The 20,672-nt window shown below is 51.9% G+C and overlaps 1 protein-coding gene across 1 annotated transcript in view; it reads left to right on the forward strand.

Annotated features, from left to right (window-relative positions):
- The window catches only part of LGR6 (leucine rich repeat containing G protein-coupled receptor 6), a 135,254-nt gene extending 115,125 nt beyond the window's left edge, over positions 1-20,129 (forward strand). The window contains 16 exon segments of the mRNA XM_032710880.1: positions 2,818-2,883; positions 5,099-5,170; positions 6,638-6,709; positions 7,387-7,512; positions 10,523-10,646; positions 10,648-10,684; positions 16,218-16,298; positions 17,556-17,681; positions 17,684-17,719; positions 17,722-17,859; positions 17,862-17,927; positions 17,930-18,015; positions 18,017-18,073; positions 18,075-18,186; positions 18,189-18,335; positions 18,338-20,129. Of these exon segments, the coding sequence (XP_032566771.1) occupies positions 2,818-2,883; positions 5,099-5,170; positions 6,638-6,709; positions 7,387-7,512; positions 10,523-10,646; positions 10,648-10,684; positions 16,218-16,298; positions 17,556-17,681; positions 17,684-17,719; positions 17,722-17,859; positions 17,862-17,927; positions 17,930-18,015; positions 18,017-18,073; positions 18,075-18,186; positions 18,189-18,335; positions 18,338-18,789 (1,798 nt within the window). The 3' untranslated portion in view covers positions 18,790-20,129.
- The last annotated feature ends 543 nt before the right edge of the window (positions 20,130-20,672 follow it).

The following is a 20,672-nucleotide window of genomic DNA, read 5'->3' on the forward strand; positions in this document are numbered from 1 at the left end:
CTATGCTGAAGCTCTTAGCCCCAAACCCAGGGGGACATCACATTTACACAACCCTCTGCCCCAGCACTGGCTTATTGCAGTTGGAGCTCCAGCAAGTGCCATCATCTGGAGGAAGGATCCTGTTCACATCCTGTGAGGGATCAGGTCTGACCTGATAGAGACCTGGAAGGCCAGAAGGTCATATCTCCTCACATGGTGCAGCAGAGCCTGATCAGGGTTTTGCTCAGAGACTCCACGTGTCCTTGGCTCTGCCTGCTTAGCTGGGCACTGAATGATGCTGAGAGGGAAGTGTGCTTTCTTCTTTAACTTGGTACATGATGAAATCAACATCTCAGAAAGACTGTGATGTGATTCCCAGGAATCACACCCCTGGTTCCTGAGATCCCCAACTTTGCAGTCAAAGACATCCTCAGGAAATGAGTCATGAGCCAGATTTATACAAGTTTGCAGCCTTAGGGCAACAGGAGGCTTGCCTTTCATGAGTCTTTATACAAGCAAGCTGAAAAAAAACCAAGTTTGTTCCAGGAAAGCAACAGGAGTGAATTCTTGATCACAGAAATTGGAAACAAGAGTAAAACATAAAAATAAAAGAACACAATTTGTAACTTAGGAGATTACAGCCTTTTGGCTCCAGCTGTCCTTGTAGGGAAGATCTCTCATCTTTGGACACCTGGACCAATTCAGTGGATAACTTACCACAAAAGCACAGCCTTTGGACTGGCCCAGGCTGTTTAGTCCCAAACCTCTGTTTATGTTTGCAAGTTATCAGACTGTAAACCCTCACAGCAGAGCCTGTTCTTTGTGGCTGCCTGCTCCATGTGGGAGAGTTTTATTGGGACACCCCACCTTGTTCCTTGTTCCTCTTCCCTGGTGAACCTTCCTGACGTGCTTTCAGAGTTTGGAGAGAGAGCATGTGGGCCAATGTTTGTGTGTGTTCACATCTCTCTTGCCCTTGAAATGTGTTGGTTTCCTGTCCCCACAGACCCAGTGGTGCTGTGCCAGCCCCTTGACAGTCTGTCAGGCTGACATTACAACTGTGACACATCAGTCACAGACAAGACAGTTAATGCTGCATTTCTGCCCTCCCACCGTGGTGTGGATTCTCTGCAGAGATCCTGCGTGGGGGCTCTAGGAGCAGGGGCAGAGGGTGGGCACTGAACCCAGCAAGCACAGGCAGGGCTGCCTCTGTTGTCAGCCCAACACCATCCTGCTGCTTTCATCCAGAGCCTCTGCTCAGGGCACAGATTTCAGAGAACCATGGAATATCCTGAACCAGAAGGAACCAACAAGGATTACGGAGTCCAACTCCTGGCCCTGCACAGGACACTCCAACAATCCCACCCTGTGCCTCAGAGCATTGTCCAAACACTCTTTGAGCTCTGGAGGATTTGTCTTTCTTCTCAAGCAGAAATAGGTGAAACTCCCCTGAGCAGAGCTGAAGTCCCTTGATGCCATCAGCACCTCCATCCTGGTATGTCCCCAACAGAGCCTCAGTGACTGAGGCTGCTCTGCTCGTAGATACTGGGCTTCATCTGGTTACCCTCACTCTGGAGGAACCAGAAATAACTCCTGGGGCTGGTTCTCCCCCCAGCACTGCTAGCTAAGCCACAGCCCTGTCAAGCCTAATGTATTGACACAGGGACCAGGGAAAAGTGACTGATGCTAAGGGTCTTTCTTCACACCAGGTGAAGCCTCCAGAGCCAAGCACAAACCTTTTGTTTGCTTTTCTCTCCCTCCTCCTCTCCACCATGGAAAACTGGTGGTGAGGGGGTTGGCAAAAAAAAAAAATAATTGAAATATTTTAGCAGCAACTTATTGGCAGAAAGATGGAAACCAAGTTTGGAAAGTCGGCAGAGAAGCCACATACAAAACTTTACCCTGGGGCAAATTTCCCTTGAACAACCACAAATCCAGTCTCTGGTGGGGGAAAGAGCTGGGTTTAAAATTATTCCTTGCCCAGCCTGTTTCAGCTTCAATAAATTCTCATTAAGTTATGTCAGGATGGGTTTTCCTCTGACTATCAAGTCACTCTACTCTGGACGCTGACGTGACACTTGTCCATGAACCAGCAGGAGAGGAGTTTGCTGGGAACTACTTTCAACTGACAGCACTTAAAAGAATAGGGACCAAGGGACCAGACGTTTTCACAGTCTATAATGTCCTGAATCAAATCCCTGCCAATGCCTCAACCCCTTCCGTAGCCTTGGGAGAAAGCCAGGAAAGGTTGAATGGGGAGCAGACAGTTGGTTTGGATGCCAGGAGGGAGTGGAGCAGCTGGCTGGCCAAAACCTCCCTGGCTCTGCAGGCACATCTGCAGCTTCTGTGAGCTTCCATCCACAGCAGCAGGACAGGAGCTCTGGCACAAACCTCTCTCTTCTTCTCCCACAGAAAGCGAGGCTGTGCATGGCAGAGGGTGGCACAGTTGGGTTTCACAGCTGACTTGGGGCTGGGGAGGACAAGCCCACCCCAGCTGTACAGGTGGCTCCATCCATCCACAGCCTGGGCTGGAGGGAGCTGGGCTGGGGCTGGACCAGTGGGGAAACCACGGGGCAACCCTTACCTGGCACAGAGACACTCAGAGCCAGCACCAGGTGTGTGCACAGTGGAGATCCCCCTCACCTGGGTTGCCCAAAAGTGGAGATTCCCCTCACCTGGGGTTGCCCAAAAGTGGAGATTCCCCTCACCTGGGGTTACAGTGCTCTGCAGCTGTGCAGAATGAAGTGAAGTCATCCTACCCTCCAACAGTACCTGCTTTGGGAGGGCTCGGGGGCACTGGCTTTTGATTCCTAACATTCCTGTACTGTCCTTCCCCTGCAGAGAGCTGTCACACAACCAAATTGAAGAGCTGCCCAGTTTCCACCAGTGCCAGCGGCTGGAGGAGCTGTGAGTACAGAGATGTCCTCGTTTGCACCATGCTCTGGGGCAGAAGGGCTGTTTTGAGGAGAGAGGCAGTTCCCACACACAAAATCAACCTTCACTAAGCACTGGGAAAGCTGGGCATTATAACTCACTGTTTGGACTGCAAACAGAGCAGAGCTCCACTCTTTGCCCCTGTGCAAATACAGAATAAAATGTGTTCCCTGTGCATAGGAGCTTAATTCACTCAGGTCCTTTCAGAGGTCCCAGGCACAGCAAAGAGAAGAAGGATGTGACAGCACAGAATTCACTTCACTGACTTCAGTCCCACTAAGAGCTAATCAAGAATGGGGTTTATCTCTACCATAAATATCTTCTGCAGCCTGGAAAAATAGATGTATGGGAGCAGAATCTCCATTTAAAAAAAAAAAAAAATGCAGGAGAGATTGACCCTGCAGCATCCCAGCCTGGATGGCCAGACCAGCTCATCCAGCCTTAGCAAACTGGATATTAGGGCACTGTGTGAAATCACATGAAAATGAGAGGTACACAGAGACCCTGCTGCCTTTTATGGGAGCTGTGAGGACAGAGATAGAGCTGGACATATTTTTATCTAAAGTACCCCCAGGAAAACATTTGGAAAAAATAGGAAGTCCAACCAAAAAAAGACAAATGTTCAGAATTCCAAACCCGTAGTTTCATGCATTCTGCTAAAATTTCTTCTTACAAAACGTTACAATATGCCAAATTCAGACTTAACAATAATATAAAATCACAATAAATCTCTTTCAGGCTACTGAACTCAGACGGATTATGCTTTAAATTAATGTTTTCTTACAAATTAGTATTCGGTCCCTTAACCCCGAAATTATTGTCCTATAAGCCCCATTCCCACCAGGCATCAACATTCCCACTGGTAAATACATTGGAAACAAGTCTGATGGTGCGTGGTGGTACAGCCTGGCACATAAACAGCTCAGATGTGCCTTTGCTCTGCTGTAACTGCCAGTGTGCAGGTTTTTACCTGCACCACACAGGTGATCCCTCACAGCTTAACATCCCCAAATTATTTTTCTCTACCTTGTTCCGGTACCCTTTCTGTCCAAACTCCACCTCTCCCACTCAGTGACCCCCAAATTTGTGCCCAGAGCTTCCAGTGGCCCCCAGCTGAAATCTTAGCTAGAGGTAGGAGCGATGCCAACCTGGCTGCGTGGGGCACCAAGGGACCAGCAGCAGAGCAGGTAGGAGAGCCTCAAGTGCCCACCTTTGGAACAGGAACATGTGGCCAAGTACCAGCTGAGATATTACAGCCACCATATGCAGGTCCCTGTGTAAGATAAGTCAAGGTTATTTCTGAGTCCAAAGGCAAGTTAACTACCTGAAAAATGCCCAGGGGAGCTGCTGTAGGTAGAGCATTAGGCAGTGGCTGTCTCCCCTTGTAGAAGATCACAGATGGGGACACTAATTCCACAGGTCTAGGAATTCATGATGGGCATCTTGTAGGAATATTAATAATTATTCATCATTGTTCCACACTAGAGAAAACTGAAACACTGAATGTTTCCCACGGGGTATGTGGTTGGAGATGTCTCTTGGGGATGTGGGAAGTGTGTAGGTCAGTCAGCAAAGTCTGTGTGAGCCCCCACCCTGCTCCTTCCCCTTCCCCAGGGGGTGCAGGAGGCTGCTGGAAAGGAGATGTGGAGGGCTGAGGCACTCCATGTGTAGTTATGGATGGTGGGTTCAAGAAGATATTGGAATTTTTCTTCATGCAACACTGAGATGCCTTCAGCCCTCAAACCCCCTTCACCCTCACAAAGGCAAAGGGCAGCACCACCCTTTCTGAAGGGTCACACAGAGCCTGTTGCTGTTCTCTGGCTCCAAGCTCTCCACTTTTGCTCTGGATGAAGCAGTTTGCAGCCTTAGGGCAGAGCAGAGTGGGAAGCCAGCATGTCTTTGGAGATAACAGGGCACCTTTAAACACTGCATATCAACAGTGCTTTGCTGAGCCATAATGGCATCAAAAGCAGAGGCTGCCTGAGCCCTGGAGCTGCCTGTATGAGAGAATGGCTCTGAGATGTTTTGCTACTCATCCCATTTAACTCTTAAAATAAGAATAGGTCTCCCAAGTGCAAATAACAACTTCCACTGTGACAATCTGCATCTGCTGCACTGGGACAAAGATCCCTACAAAGTAGGAACGCTGCCCTCAGCTGTCTTCTCAAACCGGTTTCTGTTTTTCCAGTGGTCTCCAGCACAACAGGATCCACGAGATCAGAGCAGACACCTTTGTGCAGCTGATGGCCCTGCGCTCCATGCAAGTATTGTCTGGCAGGGGACTGGCTGGAGTCTTGCCAGGGGAAGGGGAACCGTGAACCCCCTCAGGCTGCGGGGAGTTCCAACCCTGCTCCCTCTGTCTCTGCTGGGAGGTTTTGGAGTCCCTCTGCCGCTCCCCTTTAGAAAAGAAGAGGGCACAAACCACCCTTCTGGCTTCCCCTGTGCCTGCAGACCCTGCTGTAACTCCCCCCATTCCCTGCCCACACACCACATGCTGCAGCTCTGGCACGGCACAGCCCACATTGTGGACATGCCTCCTAAATTCAGCCAGGGACTCATGTCAGGGATTTACCACGGTGTACCTGAGCTCCTGCCCCCCTTGCCATGCACAGGCTGATCCTGGGCCATGCAGTCCTGGAACATCCATGCAGAGCATCCCATTTGGTTTGAGACTTCCCTCCCCACAAGCTCATGTTTGACATACTCAGTGCACCCAAGCATGAGACCTCCTAAGTGCTTGGCACCTTTGACAGCCAGTAAGGCCCTGCAGGGCACTATTGTCCCTGTGACATCTGGAAAGAGCCCTGATGGTCTTTATTTGATGTTCTGTTAGGAAGTGAACTAAAATCACATGAAAGCTTTTCCCATGGTGCAGCAATCTGTGTGTCATTTAATAGCCCAGCATTCCGAGGATCCCATGAGTGTCACATACACCGTGTTTACAACTGCACAGGAACATTTACATGTCATGTGTGACACTGCAGACAGACATGGAAACACGAGCATTCTGCTGCCACCCTACAATCACACACACACAGCTGAGTATGCAAGCTCAGCCATGACTTTTGGGTATATTCTGGTCCCTGTGGGAAGGATTCATCTCACCCGACTTCCCACACATTTGAGCAGGTACCCCTGACTCCCTTAGAGCAGGAGAGATGAATATATGGTATGAGATTGCTCACATAGTCAGCCTTAGGAGAAGAAATGCATCCTGATATGCTGGTTCCTCTCCCTGATGACAGAAGGAGCAGAGCCCAGTCACTGGGATGGAAGCAGAGCTTATTGATGGCACTCAGTGAATCCAAACTTGGCAGGAGACATTCTAAAATCATCTTGGTTCACCTTCCACACACTCCTGGCCCTATCTGTGCTTGCTACACCCAGCACTGTGACTGTGTTGGGAATGGTCTGGCACTAAGGCATGACCTGTCTACTGCTCTGAGGTTTAGCATGTCAGCATAAAATCCCCAAATTTACAGAAAATGAACCCAGAAAGGAACCTTTCCCATTGGTCTCAATGGAGGAGCTCCTGCAAGGCAAACTCTTGTGCTCTTGCAAACCCAAACATTCTTGTCTCCAGGGAGCTGCAATGGGACAGAACTTGCTGCTGACCAAGGGGCTACAAGATCCCACATTTGATCCCACTGAGCCCCTTGGCCAGGCTGGTGTCAGCAGCTTCACTGCCCTGCTCTGCTCTCTATTTACTGGTGTGTCCTTGCCTTGCAGACCTGAGTTGGAATTACATCCAGTTTATTCACCCGGAGGCCTTTGTGACCCTGCACTCACTCACCAAGCTGTAAGTTGCAGGGATATTTCTTTCACAGTGGTCCATGGATGGGAGGTATCTGAGGACCTCAGACTGACTCCCTGGGCAAGCAGGACACCTGGGATTTAGATGCTGGAAGGCTGATGTGCTGAGGTGCATGTCTCAGCACTGATGGGGACAGACCAAATCCCAAGGTTTCCTGTCAAAACCAAAGGGATGATGAAGTTCAGGAGGGGCCATCTTTAAGCTGCTCTCACCCTGAACACTCAAACTTCCATTTCATGATGCTTTCATACCTGCTTTAGATGTCTTTATGGAAGATCAGCATGATGGACTGTTTCAAGTCACTGCAGACCATCTGTGCTGGCTCTGGAGGCTCCTCAGTCCTCAGCCCCTCACTAAGACTTTGGGTATTTTATGGGCTGGGATCTGCAGTCATACCCAACCTACCATGGAGTGTATGTGTACAGGGATGAAGATACCAGGCAGAGCTTTCAGCACGGGCACTAATCCCACCCTCTCATTCTCCCAGGGATTGCAATCTCAATCTGTTTATCTCCTGAGGTTTCTGGCTCCCATGCAGCACCCAGTCCCATCTCAGCATCACACTGAGGGAGCAATCGAGACAGGCAGCTGAGGGTTTGGCTGAGGTACCACTGGCAGCAGAACCCTGACCATGGTCTCCCTCTCTGCTTTCCCTTCACCAGGGACTTAACTGACAACCAGCTGGTCACACTGCCCCTGGATGGCTTGGCTGGACTGACCCATCTGAAGCTCCAAGGCAACCCAGCTCTCTCTGAGCCCTTCACCAAGGAGAGCTTCCCCAAAATGAGGTACTTGGGGTGTTGGCTCTTTCACTTCTGGCACTCAGCACAGCCTGTATTTGCCTAAAGCACTCAGCCTCCTGCTCTCCTTGTCTCTCTCATGCTTTCTCCATCCTTTCAGGCCAATGGGTAGAGGAAGCTTCATCTGCTGCTAATGCACTCATCTTTTAACAGCTTCCACAGGAGAGTGGTGCTGTGCTCCCCAGCCCATCACCCCCACCCCAAACACACACAAACACACACACACAAGCATGCAGTGAGCCCAGCTCAGGGCTCCTCTCAATGGAAAACATTCCCAGAAGCAGACCTAGCTAATGACATCCAGGTTTCCTTCTGTAAACTCTGTTTGTGTGGCCGTGTCTTGTCTGCTATGGATTAATGAGGAGCCTGGAGGGGTCAAACTGAGCAAGATGAGGCTGTGAAAGGCTCAGAGCACAGTGCTGTGCTGCAGGCTTGGGCTCTCCTGACCCTGCTTTACAGGTGGATCTCAGCCTGGCATCTGCCCTCAAGCTGAGGTGTCCATGGTCCAAAGAACACAAATTCCCCTCAGGCAAAGTCATCTGTTCCTTGGGTCTCATGAGGAGTTCCCTTCAAGCCAAGTATGCATAAGTTGATGCTCCCACTCATCCAGTATGAGTTCCCAAGGCTGGAGCTTCTCCAGTTTAGGCGCCTAGTGATGGGACCATGGGCCACTGCACCAACACTGGGATTAACAGTTCAGGTCTGAGGAAAAGTATGGAGCTCTCACATCAGTCTATCTCAGCAGTGGTGTCTGAAGGGCTTTCTCTTCTGACATTTTAGCTCATCATAGCTGGGATGTACTACATGGACTGGTTTCCAGATGGCAGAGGATTCCAGAAGCTTTTGGACGGTTTCCTACACCTAAGATCATAGAATCACAGAATGATCTGGGTTGAAATAAAACATCATCTCATTCCAACCCCCTCTAATGGGCAGGGACACCTTCCACTATCCCAGGCTGCTCCAAGCCCCATCCAACCTGGCCTTGGACACTTCCAGGATGGGGCAGCCACAAGCTTCTCTGGGCAACCTCACCACCCTCCCAGGAAAGAGTTTTTCCCAATATCCCATCTAACCCTGTCCTCTTTAGTGTGAAGCCATTCCCCCTTGTCCTGTCACTCCAGACCCTTGTCCCAAGTCCTCTCCAGCTTCCTTGGAGCTCCTTTAGGCAGTGGAAGGGTCTTTAAGATCTCTCCAGAGCCTTCCCTTCTCCAGGTGAACACCCTCAGCTCTCCCAGCCTGTCTTTGGAGCAGAGGGGCTCCAGCCCTCAGAGCATCTCTGTGGCCTCTCCAGACCCACTCCAACAGGCAGTCCCTTGTGCAGGGTGGGTCAAGTTCAGCACTTCCAGGGTGTTTCTCCTCTAAACTAGTTCCACTGGCAGCTGTGGAGCTGGTTGGATTTGTACCAGAGAAAACTGAGCCTGCAGCAGTGGTTCATTGAACCGTGCCAGGCGATGGACCCATTAACATTCCCTAAATTTTGAAGGTACTCGCCATTAAGTAGTCTTCTCTTGGGGCATATGTCTGGAGGAATCATCTGAGAACAATTCTTACCCTTCCTGGGAGGATCAGCACCTCCCTACCACCTTTCAATAATACGCTAATTGGAGCTTATAACAGGAAACAAGCTTGTATACAGAGTTTCCACAGCCTCATGGGGCTCAGGCAGAAATGTTGGGAACATAAAACAAAAGCCATATTTTTAGAATATAGAGTTTCACCATATTTACTGATCTGTCAGAAGACCTTAATTGTCTGGAAAACCTGAGGTTCCTTTGCCTTCATCAGCAGTCTCCCTGACTTCCAGCAAAGCCAAAAATGCAGCTGCTGACAGACAGCCTGTATTGTGTCCAGATGATGCTCAGCTGCTCTTGAATTAACCTTGTAATACATGCTGTAATTAGCAACTAACAATTGACTCTCAAGTCAAAATCAGACATATTCAAACAACTTGTTTCACTTGAGAGACCTGAGAAATCCCTTCCTGAGCTGGCAGGAGGGAGCCACGCTCCTGGAACTGAAGTTTGAAGGTGTCTTTCTGACCCTCAGCAACAAGCAAGGGGGAACCTTGCTTTTGGAAGCTCTCACCTCGAAGGAAAGAAAGGATGCTCAGCAAAACATGGCCTAGCAGTAAAAATTGAAGACTGTACATGTCTTGGGAAAGAGGGGCTAATTTAGTCTGGGGGAAAACTGCAGACAGGTTTTCCCCTGGACTCAGCGCTGGTGAGGCCACCCCTGGAGTGCTGTGTCCAGTTCTGGGCCCTCAGCTCAGGAAGGGACATTGAGGGGCTGGAGCAGGTCCAGAGAAGAGCAACGAGGCTGGGGAAGGGACTGGAGCACAAGGCTGTGAGGAGAGGCTGAGGGAGCTGGGGCTGTTCAGCCTGGAGAAGAGGAGGCTCAGGGAAGACCTCCTCACTCTCTGCAACTCCCTGACAGGAGGGGGGAGCCAGCTGGGGTTGGTCTCTTTTCCCAGGCAACTCTCAGCAAGACAAGAGGGCTCAGTCTCAAGTTGTGCCAGGGGAGGTTAGGTTGGATATTAGGAAGAATTTCTTTACAGAGAGGGTGGTCAGACATTGGAATGGGCTGCCCAGGGAAGGGGTGGATTCTCCGTCCCTGGAGATTTTTAAAAAGAGACTGGATGTGGCATCAGGGCCATGGGCTGGGAACCACAGCAGGGTTGGATCAAGGGTTGGACTTGATGATCTCAGAGGTCCTTCCAACCCAGCTGATTCTATGATTCTGTGATTAGGAATGTCTTGATTTAGGAGTGGTATTCTCCACTTCAGTACTCCTACTCAAACCAGCAAAGTGGGGCAGGACAGAGACACCATGAGGTGCCTTGGGTGCACACTCTGTCATACGTGGAGTCCTGTGCCACAGCACTGGTCACCAGACAGACCAGCCTTTGTCACCTGTTGAACTGAGCAAAAAGGGCAAAGCAATGGAGAGTCAGGTTGTGGAGGGGACACACCCTTAAGTTCTGCTCTCCCTCGTGCAGAGTCCTGGAGGTCCCATATGCCTACCAGTGCTGCGCCTATGGCAGCTGCAGCAGCTTCTTCAAGGTGTCCAGCCAATGGGAGGGAGAAGACATGAGTCCTGAGGAGGAGGATCCCCACAAGAGGGACCATGGAATTGTTTCCAGGTCACGCCGATAATCACTGTGAGTAAACTGGGCTGAGCAGTGATCAGTACACAGGCAGGGCTGTGAGCTTGGATGCAGTCCTGCATCTGCAGGAGTGCTCCCACCGCCAGCCACGGAGTGACACCTGCCCCTGGGAAGGCAGACTGAGCCTTCTCCAATGCAGGTGGACAACTGCTGTGAATGGGCTTCAGCTGGTGACCCTGTAGGGGGAAAAAAAGCTGATCTGGCACATCCAAACCTTCACAGGGTAACCAAAGGACCTGGCAGTCCTCCACAGCACAGACACGTTTGCCAGTCTGGCCTTGCTGGCTATGGAGGGAGGCTGCCCAAGGCACTGGAAGGTGGCTGAGGCTACCTGGGGCAACTTCTGGGCTTGGTCGTCAGACTTTGGGCAGTGTGGAGCCTTTGGCAGGACATCAGTATTTCTCTTTACAACATCCAGGGGAAGGGCTTCAGGATTAATCCAAGGAATAGAATGAAGTCAAAGACCTGGAGTGTGCAGCTGGCTGGAGGTAGGGAGACCTGTGTATGTGCTACTTTTGGGCACATCCCCTGATGCTACAGCAAAGGTCCAGTTGGGTATGACAACAGGTACACATTTGGGGAACACAATGAGCTCAGTACAGGGGCTGGCTGAAACAGGGCAGAAAGGCCTCCAGAGTTGAGCAGAACTTTCTGTCCAAGAATCAATTTATTCTGTGCTCCAAAGCTCAGTACTGCACAGACCTCCATGAAGCCAGTTCCAGGAGGCCAGCAAAGATCAGTGCAAGGCACACCTGCACTCACAGCCCCACAGCACAGCAGCAGCTCCAGCACAAAGCTGGTGTGATCCTGCTGCAAGGGAATCTCAGAATAACGTGAAGAAAAGCATGAGCCCCTTTGCTTCCTTCCTCTGTAACTGCTGGAGAGTGGAAACAGCATTTCAGAACACAGCTTGGATGCTGCATTTGTTTATATGTTTGTGTAAATACAGTGGCTACAGTGCATTTCTGAGGTCTGAGAGGGCTGAGACCCTGGAGAGCCCCTGATTCACTGAGCACCCAGCCATAGCCAGGGGCTCTGCTCTCCTCCCACATCCTGAGCAGGCAGGACTGGATGTGGAGACAGATATTGATCCAGAGCTGTTGGACTCTGTGCTACAGGCAGGATGACCAAGACCCTTATGACACAGCCAGCGGGTGACTCACCAGCCCTGTGTTCTGCTCCTGCCCTGATCCTTCACAGGCTAAGAATAGGCTTTAAACATGTAAAAAGTCCAGCCAGGGAGTAGCAAGTGTGGTTCCTACTGGGCCGATGTGGCTCTGGGAAGCATGGTAGACTTGGTGGTAACACTGGGCAGACAGACCAGAGGAGCCATATGTATGTCATGGTCATTGCTGCAGGAATTTCTTCTCGGCTGGGTCAGTTTTTCCATCATTAATGCAGCCCATGCTGTAACAGTCCTGGTGCAAATGGCTGGGGGGGTTGCCCAGCAAATTACAGCATCTGTGAAAAGATCTGTTTTGTGAACAGAGCCCACAGCACTGCTCACAGACCTGCTCCTGCTGGGTACCAAAGCCTTTGATGTCCCAAAGGACGCTCTCTCCTGGCCCTGTCAGCAGACCAAACCTACCACAGGCTCCCAGGCCTCCAAGCCAGTCTCAAACTATGGATGGTGTGTTCATGAGCTTTTGTGACCAGAGAGGAATGCTGACTGTTTCTAAGATGTGCCAGATGAGACTATTAGCAGCTTGTAAAGGCTCCCATTTTCAGATGTTAAAGCACTGGATTTGTCTTGAAACACCAAAGCACACAGGTGTGAGTGTGACATGCACAAGAACATGTTCCTATGATGTGCAGCTTCTGCAGATGACCCTCTGCACCACTCAGCAACCGGGTCTGCTCTTGGTCATGAGGGGTTTGTGGTATTGCTGTTTTACTTAATTAATCATTGCTTTATTTCTGTTCCCAGTTCTTTCTCTCTGATGGCCACTGGTGGTATTTAGCTGGGTTATATGAACCTTGTAACACTTCCTCGTTAAAAGGGACAAAAGCTCCCAACATTCCTTTCACGCAAGAGGGAAAGTGGTCTAGTTAAGAGAAAATAACTTGTGGCTCTGTCCTGGCAATGTACAGCCAGGCTCATCAGGGCACTCAGATGCTCTGGGAGAACTTGTGAGAGGGACAGGCACTGCTTCCAGCCAGCCCTATGCTCTCAGCCTTGTGCAGCACTTCCAGGCCTTCCCAAAGGAGTCCACGGAACCTCACAGTTGGGTGGTGAAAGGCAGCCTGTCCCAGGCAGCCATGTAGGGACAAGAAATGGATCCCCTATGGCACTCCCTGCTCCAGCAGCCAGGCAGTGGCTCCTGCTGCCTGTCCTGCTCCTGCATCCAGCACTCAGCCCTCAGCCAAGCCCAGCACCCAAGGGTCCATCCAACTCCAGCCACAGAGCAGGGCCATCTCTCATCCTCCCAGGGCCCCAGATGCTGGGAACCCACCAGACAACACCCAAGTGTGTCCATTCACATCTGATTAATGGCCACCTGAGGCCCAAGTAGCGTGGTCAGTGAATGACTCCATCACTTGTTACCCTGTTACAACAGATATTTAAGGTCCCATTTCCAACATTTTTGGTGCTTGGGATATCATAGAATTGTAGAATGGTTTGAGTTGGAAGGGACCTTAAAGCTCATCTTGTTCCAATCCCCTGCCATGGCAGGGACACCTTCCTCTAGACCAGGTTGCTCCAAGCCCTGTCCAACCTGGCTTTGAACACTTCCAGGGATGGGGCAACCACAGCTTCTCCAGGTAACCTGTGCCAGGCCCTCATCCCCATAGGGAAGAATTTCTTCCTAATATCCCATCTAACCCTGCCCTCTGCAGCGGGAAGCCATTCCCCCTTGTCCTGTCACTCCAGACCCTTGTCCAGAGTTCCTCTCCAGCTTCCTTGGAGCTCCTTTAGGCACTGGAAGGGTCTCTAGGGTCTCCCTGGAGCCTTCTCCAGGCTGGACAATCCCAACTGTCTCAGCCTCCTTGGATTCCAATTGTCAGTGTTTAGCAGACACCCCCTGCCCCAAGTCTGTCCCCTGTGGCTGGGCAGGAGCCCAAAGGTGACTCGAGGCCCTGTCACACAGAACATCCCCCAGCAAATTCTGGCATCTCCCAACACTGGCTGCAGAGGGAGGGCAGGAAAAGTGCAAATGCTACCGTGGGGCACTTCCATCACCCTCCCAGCACCTCCCTTTGGGACCACTGGTTTGAGGGTAGAAAGGGGTAAATTCACTTACAAGCATGTGTTTGCAATAATGGAACAGAGCTGTGGAAAGCGAAAAGAGAGCACACGTGACAGTTATCCTTGGCAATAAGGACCACTGCTTTCCCCAGCCCAACACCTCCAATAACTTGTAAAGTTACTAAGGAACTTCTGCAACCACCTCGCAAACCCTGGAGGGTCCTTAGAGCTACACTTTTCCTGCTTCTGTCATTTCAGAAGGCTACTCAAGTCCCAAAAAAGCACCTACTGAGGCCCCTTCTCCAGCAATTCTTCTCCTCTTCCTCCCACTTTGCTTTTGGTACAGCCACTTTGTTTTCCATGGAAAGGGTACTACTGGCAAGGTGGTTTTTTTCCATAAAACTTCAGAAAGTGAAGGTGCCTTAGCAAAATTCAAATAAACAGCAGCTTCTTCCAAACTGATGCAGTCTGCCTTGCTGGGACACAACAGCCATTTTCCTTTCTCCACAGTTCCCAGGCTGGAGAAATACTGGTTTCCAGCAGAGAGGTACACTTTTCACTTTTAATCTTGCTATGCTGTCTAAGGATTGCTTTGCGATTCCCGAAAGGCTCAGTAGTCCAGGCAAAACAAAAGATCCTCCTTCACGTCATGAAAATGTTTAACCTGGGCTTAAACCCAGCCCTTTGAGGAGAAGAGGGATGGGGCAGGTTACACTTTCCCAAGGGTTGGGTCTCAGCAGGGCACAGAAAGTGCAAGTCTGTGTCTGTGTTATTTGGGTATCGTGACTGCACATCACAGCCTCCACACTGTGGCTGGAAAAGACACTGGAGATTTATAAGACTATAAAACACAAAGATGAAATATTTTTCCATCCCACTGTGAGTGTTTCCTTGCCAGGCTCCAAAGCAACAGTAATATTTCAACTCTTATACAGACAGATTTTAAAAAATGGCTTTTTTTCCAAAGCTCCCTGAAGCCGAGAAAGCCACAAAGCTTGTCAGGAGGCACTAAGATAGCACGTTATTTGTCATCATTCTTTAATCAAGTATTCCCAGTCACATTTTCAAACACGGGCAGGAAGCAGAGCTCATGAGAGAGACCACTTCTAAACAGATTAGACAAGTAAACCCCACTCAGTTCAGCTGCATCTTCAGCACTGTGGAAACTCACCTTCCTGGCCAGTGTCTGAGCTGCCAGGTGCACACCAGCATCAGTCCATACATCCAAGGGGAAGTTCATCCCACAGCCACAGATCCAGCTCCCTGGCTACCAGGCTGCAGCAAGCAGAAAACCACATCCTTTCCCTTTCCTCCTGCTGGCAGAAAACCCTCCAGAGATCCCCACTGGGAGCTGAAGGCCGTGCTGGTGCCATGGGTGGGGACAGGGCAGCGGGACAGCAGCTGTCCTCACTGTGTCCCAGTGCTATCAGTCAGCAGGAGTTGGGAAGAGAACAAGGAACAAAGCAGAAAATCACGTCTGGGATTAGACTGAGAGGATGCCATTTGCCTTGGTGATGCCCTACCCTGAAAACATGGCTGAGGTCTCAGCCCCATTCCCTTCCAGAAGCTTCTCTTCAGTCAGGGGGTCTCTGCCTGAGCCCCAGTGAGCCCAAGCCTGGCTCAGGGTGCAGCTGCCAGTGCTGGCCCAGGGCTCTGCAGTCTGGCTGCACGAACCCCACGAATGCAGAGGCTGCAGCCACGGGCAACCAGCCTGCCTTCAGCAAATCCTGGGAACCTCCACGACTAAAACAGGGCACCACAGTCCCAAGAATTCACACGACGTAAAATTAAGCAATAAATGTTGGGTTCCCTTGTCTGTTTGCCGCTGAGCTGTTTTGGTGGTGGTGGATGCTGATGAAGAATTTGTTCTGCAAAAGAGGCTAATGGCTCCTCTGAACAAAGCCCCAAAATCCCTGTTGATGAACACACTGGACAAGCCCTGCCCAGAAAGCTCCCATGGAGATGATGTATTTGAAGACTTTGTGTCTGTAACCACATAAGCTGGAGTATTATTTACTTTTAATAACGCTTGCTGGGAGGAGGGAACCACAGTCACACAGATCTGGGAGCTGGGGCTCTTACACTTCAAATGTTGGGAGCAACCTAAAAACAGAGGGGTTGGCTACACTGCAACCCACCAACGTTTACAAGACCTTCTCCCTCTACAGCAGTCACTGCAGGGGACAAACTGGACACCAGCAGCTACTTTGAACTTGTGGGCTAGGAAACTGGCTGGGATGGTCTGTGTGGAGGACAGGCAGTGGGAAAAGCTCCTGGCCCAGTTAAACCTGAGGGTGCTCATTCCTCTCTGAGCACCGTTTCTTGTTCTTTTCTCCCCAGATGACCTAGATGCAGATGACCTTCAGCTGGACCTTGAGGAATCAAAGCTTCACCCCACTATTCAGTGCACACCAAGCCCCGGTGAGCAGCCAGGGAAACCCCTTGAGCAGAGCTGGGATCCTTTGAGCTTCTCTAAATCCCCAGGATCCCTCACGACCTTTCAGATCACAAGCCTGGTTAGGCTTTGGCCAAACTGGGGACAGGTGAGGAGCTTTCTTCTCCCAGCTGGATGCAGCTGCCCTCCCTGAGGAGGGGACGAGGTCAGGGTATGCCTGATCAGGAATCCCAGGTGTCACCAGCTCCTCCATCCACTGACCTGCTGCACTCAGACTCTGGCTCTCCAGAAGTCCCTGCTCCCTTGTATGACTTAGACTTTGTCTCAGCCAGCCCAGAACATTGCATGGCAAGACCTTGGCCTTGATTTCCTGATCATACCTGCAGCACTGCAGACTGTAGGGTACTTTGCTCTGTTTGCCTGAGAAAGGGAGAGCAGGGAGGTGCTGGACTGCACCCAGTCACATTCTCCTGACTTCCATCACAAACGCACCAGTGGGCACATGAGGCTGGGACTCTTGATTTTGTCCGATTTTGTCCCCGTTCATGGTTCAGTGGGGTCCTACACAAGCACAGCTGGAGGCTGGACAGGCCTGGTTCCATCCAGCCAGCTGTGGGACATTGGCAGGGACAGAGTTTTCACCAATTGTCCCACTGAGTTTGTTGCAAGAGACATGAAGAAACAAGATTATAGCTGAGGGCATGTCCTGCTGCCTGGGAACAAAGGTGCTGGTGCTCTGAGCTTTATCCCCTTTGAGATGAGCAAGATTTCTCCATTTCCTCTAATTTTGTTTGCTCTGCACCACCTAAAATTCTGCCATCCTGTTTTTGTTTTTGCTGAGCCACTCACTATAACATCCCAATCCCTCCCAGGCAACCTCACACATCTCCACAGCACTAACTCCCGATCCCAGGGGGTACATGAGAAGGAGCAGGTAATGGCAGAGGGGCCCAAATGCCAGGCTGACACAGGAGTGTCAGTGAGTCTGAGTCATGACCTTTTTATGTTTTAGGAGCTCTGATGGTTTCTCACATTTCACTTTGACTCTCCCTGCACCTTGTTTCTGCCCTAGACCAAGACCTGAGAGGATGCCAGAGGCTCCCCAGTGTGGGGATGGGAGAGAGAGAGCCAAGAGGCAGCTGCAGAAGAGAGCAGACAATTCTCCTTGCCAGCCCTCAGCACTCGTGGGGCTGGTGGGGCCAGGAGAGGGTTGGGACCTGGCCACCGCCCCGAGGAGCACCATTGGATGTCTGCTGGGTATAACTTTGGGGTTTGTCTTCCAGGTCCCTTCAAGCCTTGTGATCACCTGTTTGAGAGCTGGATCATCCGCCTGGGAGTTTGGGTCATCGTCCTGGTCTCAGTGCTCTGCAATGGCCTGGTCATTCTGGCTGTCTTTGCCTCCCCCAGCTACTCTCTCTCTGTAAGTTCGTCATTGGCTCCATAGCTGGGCCAACATGCTGACCGGCATCTCCTGCAGCATGATGGCCCTCGTTGACGCCCTCACCTACGGCCACTTCGCCAAATACGGCGCCAGATGGGAGACGGGCGCGGGCTGCAGGGTGACGGGGTTCCTGTCCGTGTTTGCCTCCAGGCTGCCATCTTCCTGCTGACCTTGGCTGCTGTGCAGTGCAGCATCTCAGCCTCCTGCGTGCGGGGCTACGGAAGTCACCCTCCCTAGGCAAGGTCAAGGCTGCTGCCTGTTGCTGCCTGTTTCTGTCCGCTGTGGCTGCCGTTCTGCCTCTCTTTCTCCGTTGGGGAATATGGAGCGTCCCCCTCTCTGCCTCCACATCCCATCCCAGATGGGAAAACCTGCCACCCTGGGCTTCACTGTGGCCTTGGTGATGACAAACATGCTCTGCTTCCTGACTATCACCGGCACCTACATCCGACTCTACTGCAACCTGCTGAAGGGGAGTTCAGCGCTGTCTGGGACTGCGCCTATGGTTAAGCTGTGGCCTGGCTGATCTTCACCAACTGCCTCCTCTACTGCCCAGTGGCCTTCCTCACCTTCTCCTCTACCCTCAACCTCTTCCTTATCACCCCAGAGGTCATCAAATCCATCCTTCTGTGGTCCTGCCCCTGCCTGCCTGCCTCAACCCCTTGCTCTACCTGCTCTTCAACCCCCACTTCAGAGATGACTTCCGCCTGCTGAGGCAGAAGGGGCAGGACAAGGGGAGCTTCCCCCAGTCCTGCGGGGCTGATGACATGGAGAAAAGTTCCTATGACTCCACACAAGCTCTGGTGAGCTTTTCTGACATCGACCACATGTTTGAGACACCTGATTCCCTGGGAGTGCGCCCCATCCTTGACAGCTACAGCTTCCCCTCCATGACGCTCATCCCCTGCCAGCAAAGAGTGGGCACCAGGGGGAAGGAGAGGGGCTTCTCTGAGCGTTGTCCCTGCCTCAATGACAGTGAGGTACTGATCACTTCAGAGAGCCGAGACCCATCCAGCAGCAGCCTCCGGATAACCTTCTTCCCCTCCCCGCCCACAACACCCTACACGTCTCACTTATAACCCTCCTCGGCGCAGCCGTGTGGAACAGCCCCACAGCCCACGCCGAGGGCCAGCCCCAGCGCCGGGGAGCCAGCGAGGTGACACAGGCTGCTCCCTGTAAAGTACCAGTACAACCTGTCTACCCTCAACCCCGTCATACCTGCCTGGGCAACAGGCACCACTCTGCCAGCTGCCCCTCGCTTGGAAGGGCTCTGACTGAGCTCCAGACACTCAGGGCTGGCCATGGGAGGAGATAAACCCCTGCACGTGTCGCTCCTGCTGGGAACCGCCTGGGAGAGAGCTCCACCAGCTCAGGAAGTGGGTCAGGGAGACCCCCCCTCCTCCTCCTCGTCCTGCAGCATCGCCAGCCAGGAGGAGCCTGCAGTGAAGCCAAGTGTGTCTTCTGAGGCAGAGACATCTTAGCAAAAGCCATTGCTCTGTGGCAACACACGGAAATGTCCGACTGCGGTGACATGGCCACCCACAGGGACCTCAGACCTTGTCCTCCAGGGTTCTCTGCACATCCCACACACCCCTGGAAATGGGCTGGTGTCTGCCCCATGCCATCAACTGGAAGAGCAGAAGTGGGTTAAAGCAGCATATCCATGTGTGCACCTAAGGTTTGGACTGCCTCTATTTTGGGGAGTCTCCACTCATTCACTGGGAACCTCGTGGGTTGGGCAGGACCCTCACTTGCAGCAGATACCAGGAGCTGGGGATGCTCAGCCCATCTTTCAATCTGACCCATAGTGTCTCACAAGGGGTCTCTGAAACCCACAGCAGCCAAACCCAAACAGTTTCCCAGAAAAACCCACATGCTGTGCCTGAGGTTACTCAGCAGCACCCAGCCAAGGCACCCTGGGGCACACCGGGCTCCCTCTGTCCCCGCTTCACACACCACAGCACAGCTGGGGCACTCCTGTCTGTAGTCACCTGGTTCCTGCTCAGGTGTGGTGAAAATGGGGTCTGGCTCCCTCACTGCCCCCAGACCTCCTTCCTGGAAGAGGCTGCTGGTTCTGGATACATGTCCCAGACACAGCACAGCCGTTTCGGGGACTGCACTTGCCTTCTCCTATTTTAAGGGCAGGTAGCTCGTGTAGAAGGAGGGAACAGAAATCAGCATTGTGGGATGATGGCATCAGGAGGACATAGGCCATTGGGAACAGCCTCAAGTTCACTCCCTGCAGCTCAGGGATCTCCCAGATCCATCCTCTCCATCACAAACCCTCCCAGTGCCACCCGGCGCAGCAGGGAGCCCCACGGTCAGAGCTCAGGCCCTGGGCAAAGCTTTGGTTCTGCTGACATTACTGCAGCTGTTTGTCACTCGTTCTTGTGAGATAATAAATGAGCCTCGTTGCTGACCAGTGGCTGGTTTCTGTCCTCTTGCATGTGAGGAGGACCTTGGTGGTTCTCTGGGCAGCTGCCCCTCCCAGCCCAGCTGGGCTGCCGTGCCTCGGGTGCTGTCTGGGTGCATTCCCTGAGTGAGGGCAGGGAAATTGCCTTGTGTCCACATGAGCTAGCACCATCCTCCCCACCCTTCTTCTCCTGAGGGAAGAGCCAAATCACCCACCTTTATGCAACAGAACTGCACCAGCAGGGTCCCTCTCCAGATCCTGTGGACCAGAGCTACCTGCTGTACCCCATGATCTGCTGCTCAGGGGTTTGAGTTCATGAGCAGAACAGAGTCTGCGGCAGGAAAGTTTAAGGACATCATATAACAGGGTCTCCCATGCAAAGCTACACTCCCCAGACAGGGCCTGGCTCTGCTTCCCTCCTCTGCAGATGAGCCATGTAGTCTTTTCTCAAGAGAAAAACTTGAGAGATCAGCAGAAAATCAGAGGAAAGGGATCCAAGGATTAGAGAAGAGGGTGGGAACCCCAAATGTAGTGACAAAATCCAAAGCT

Source organism: Chiroxiphia lanceolata, chromosome 25, assembly GCF_009829145.1.
Source record: "Chiroxiphia lanceolata isolate bChiLan1 chromosome 25, bChiLan1.pri, whole genome shotgun sequence".
In the NCBI taxonomy this organism is placed as follows: Eukaryota; Metazoa; Chordata; class Aves; order Passeriformes; family Pipridae; genus Chiroxiphia; species Chiroxiphia lanceolata.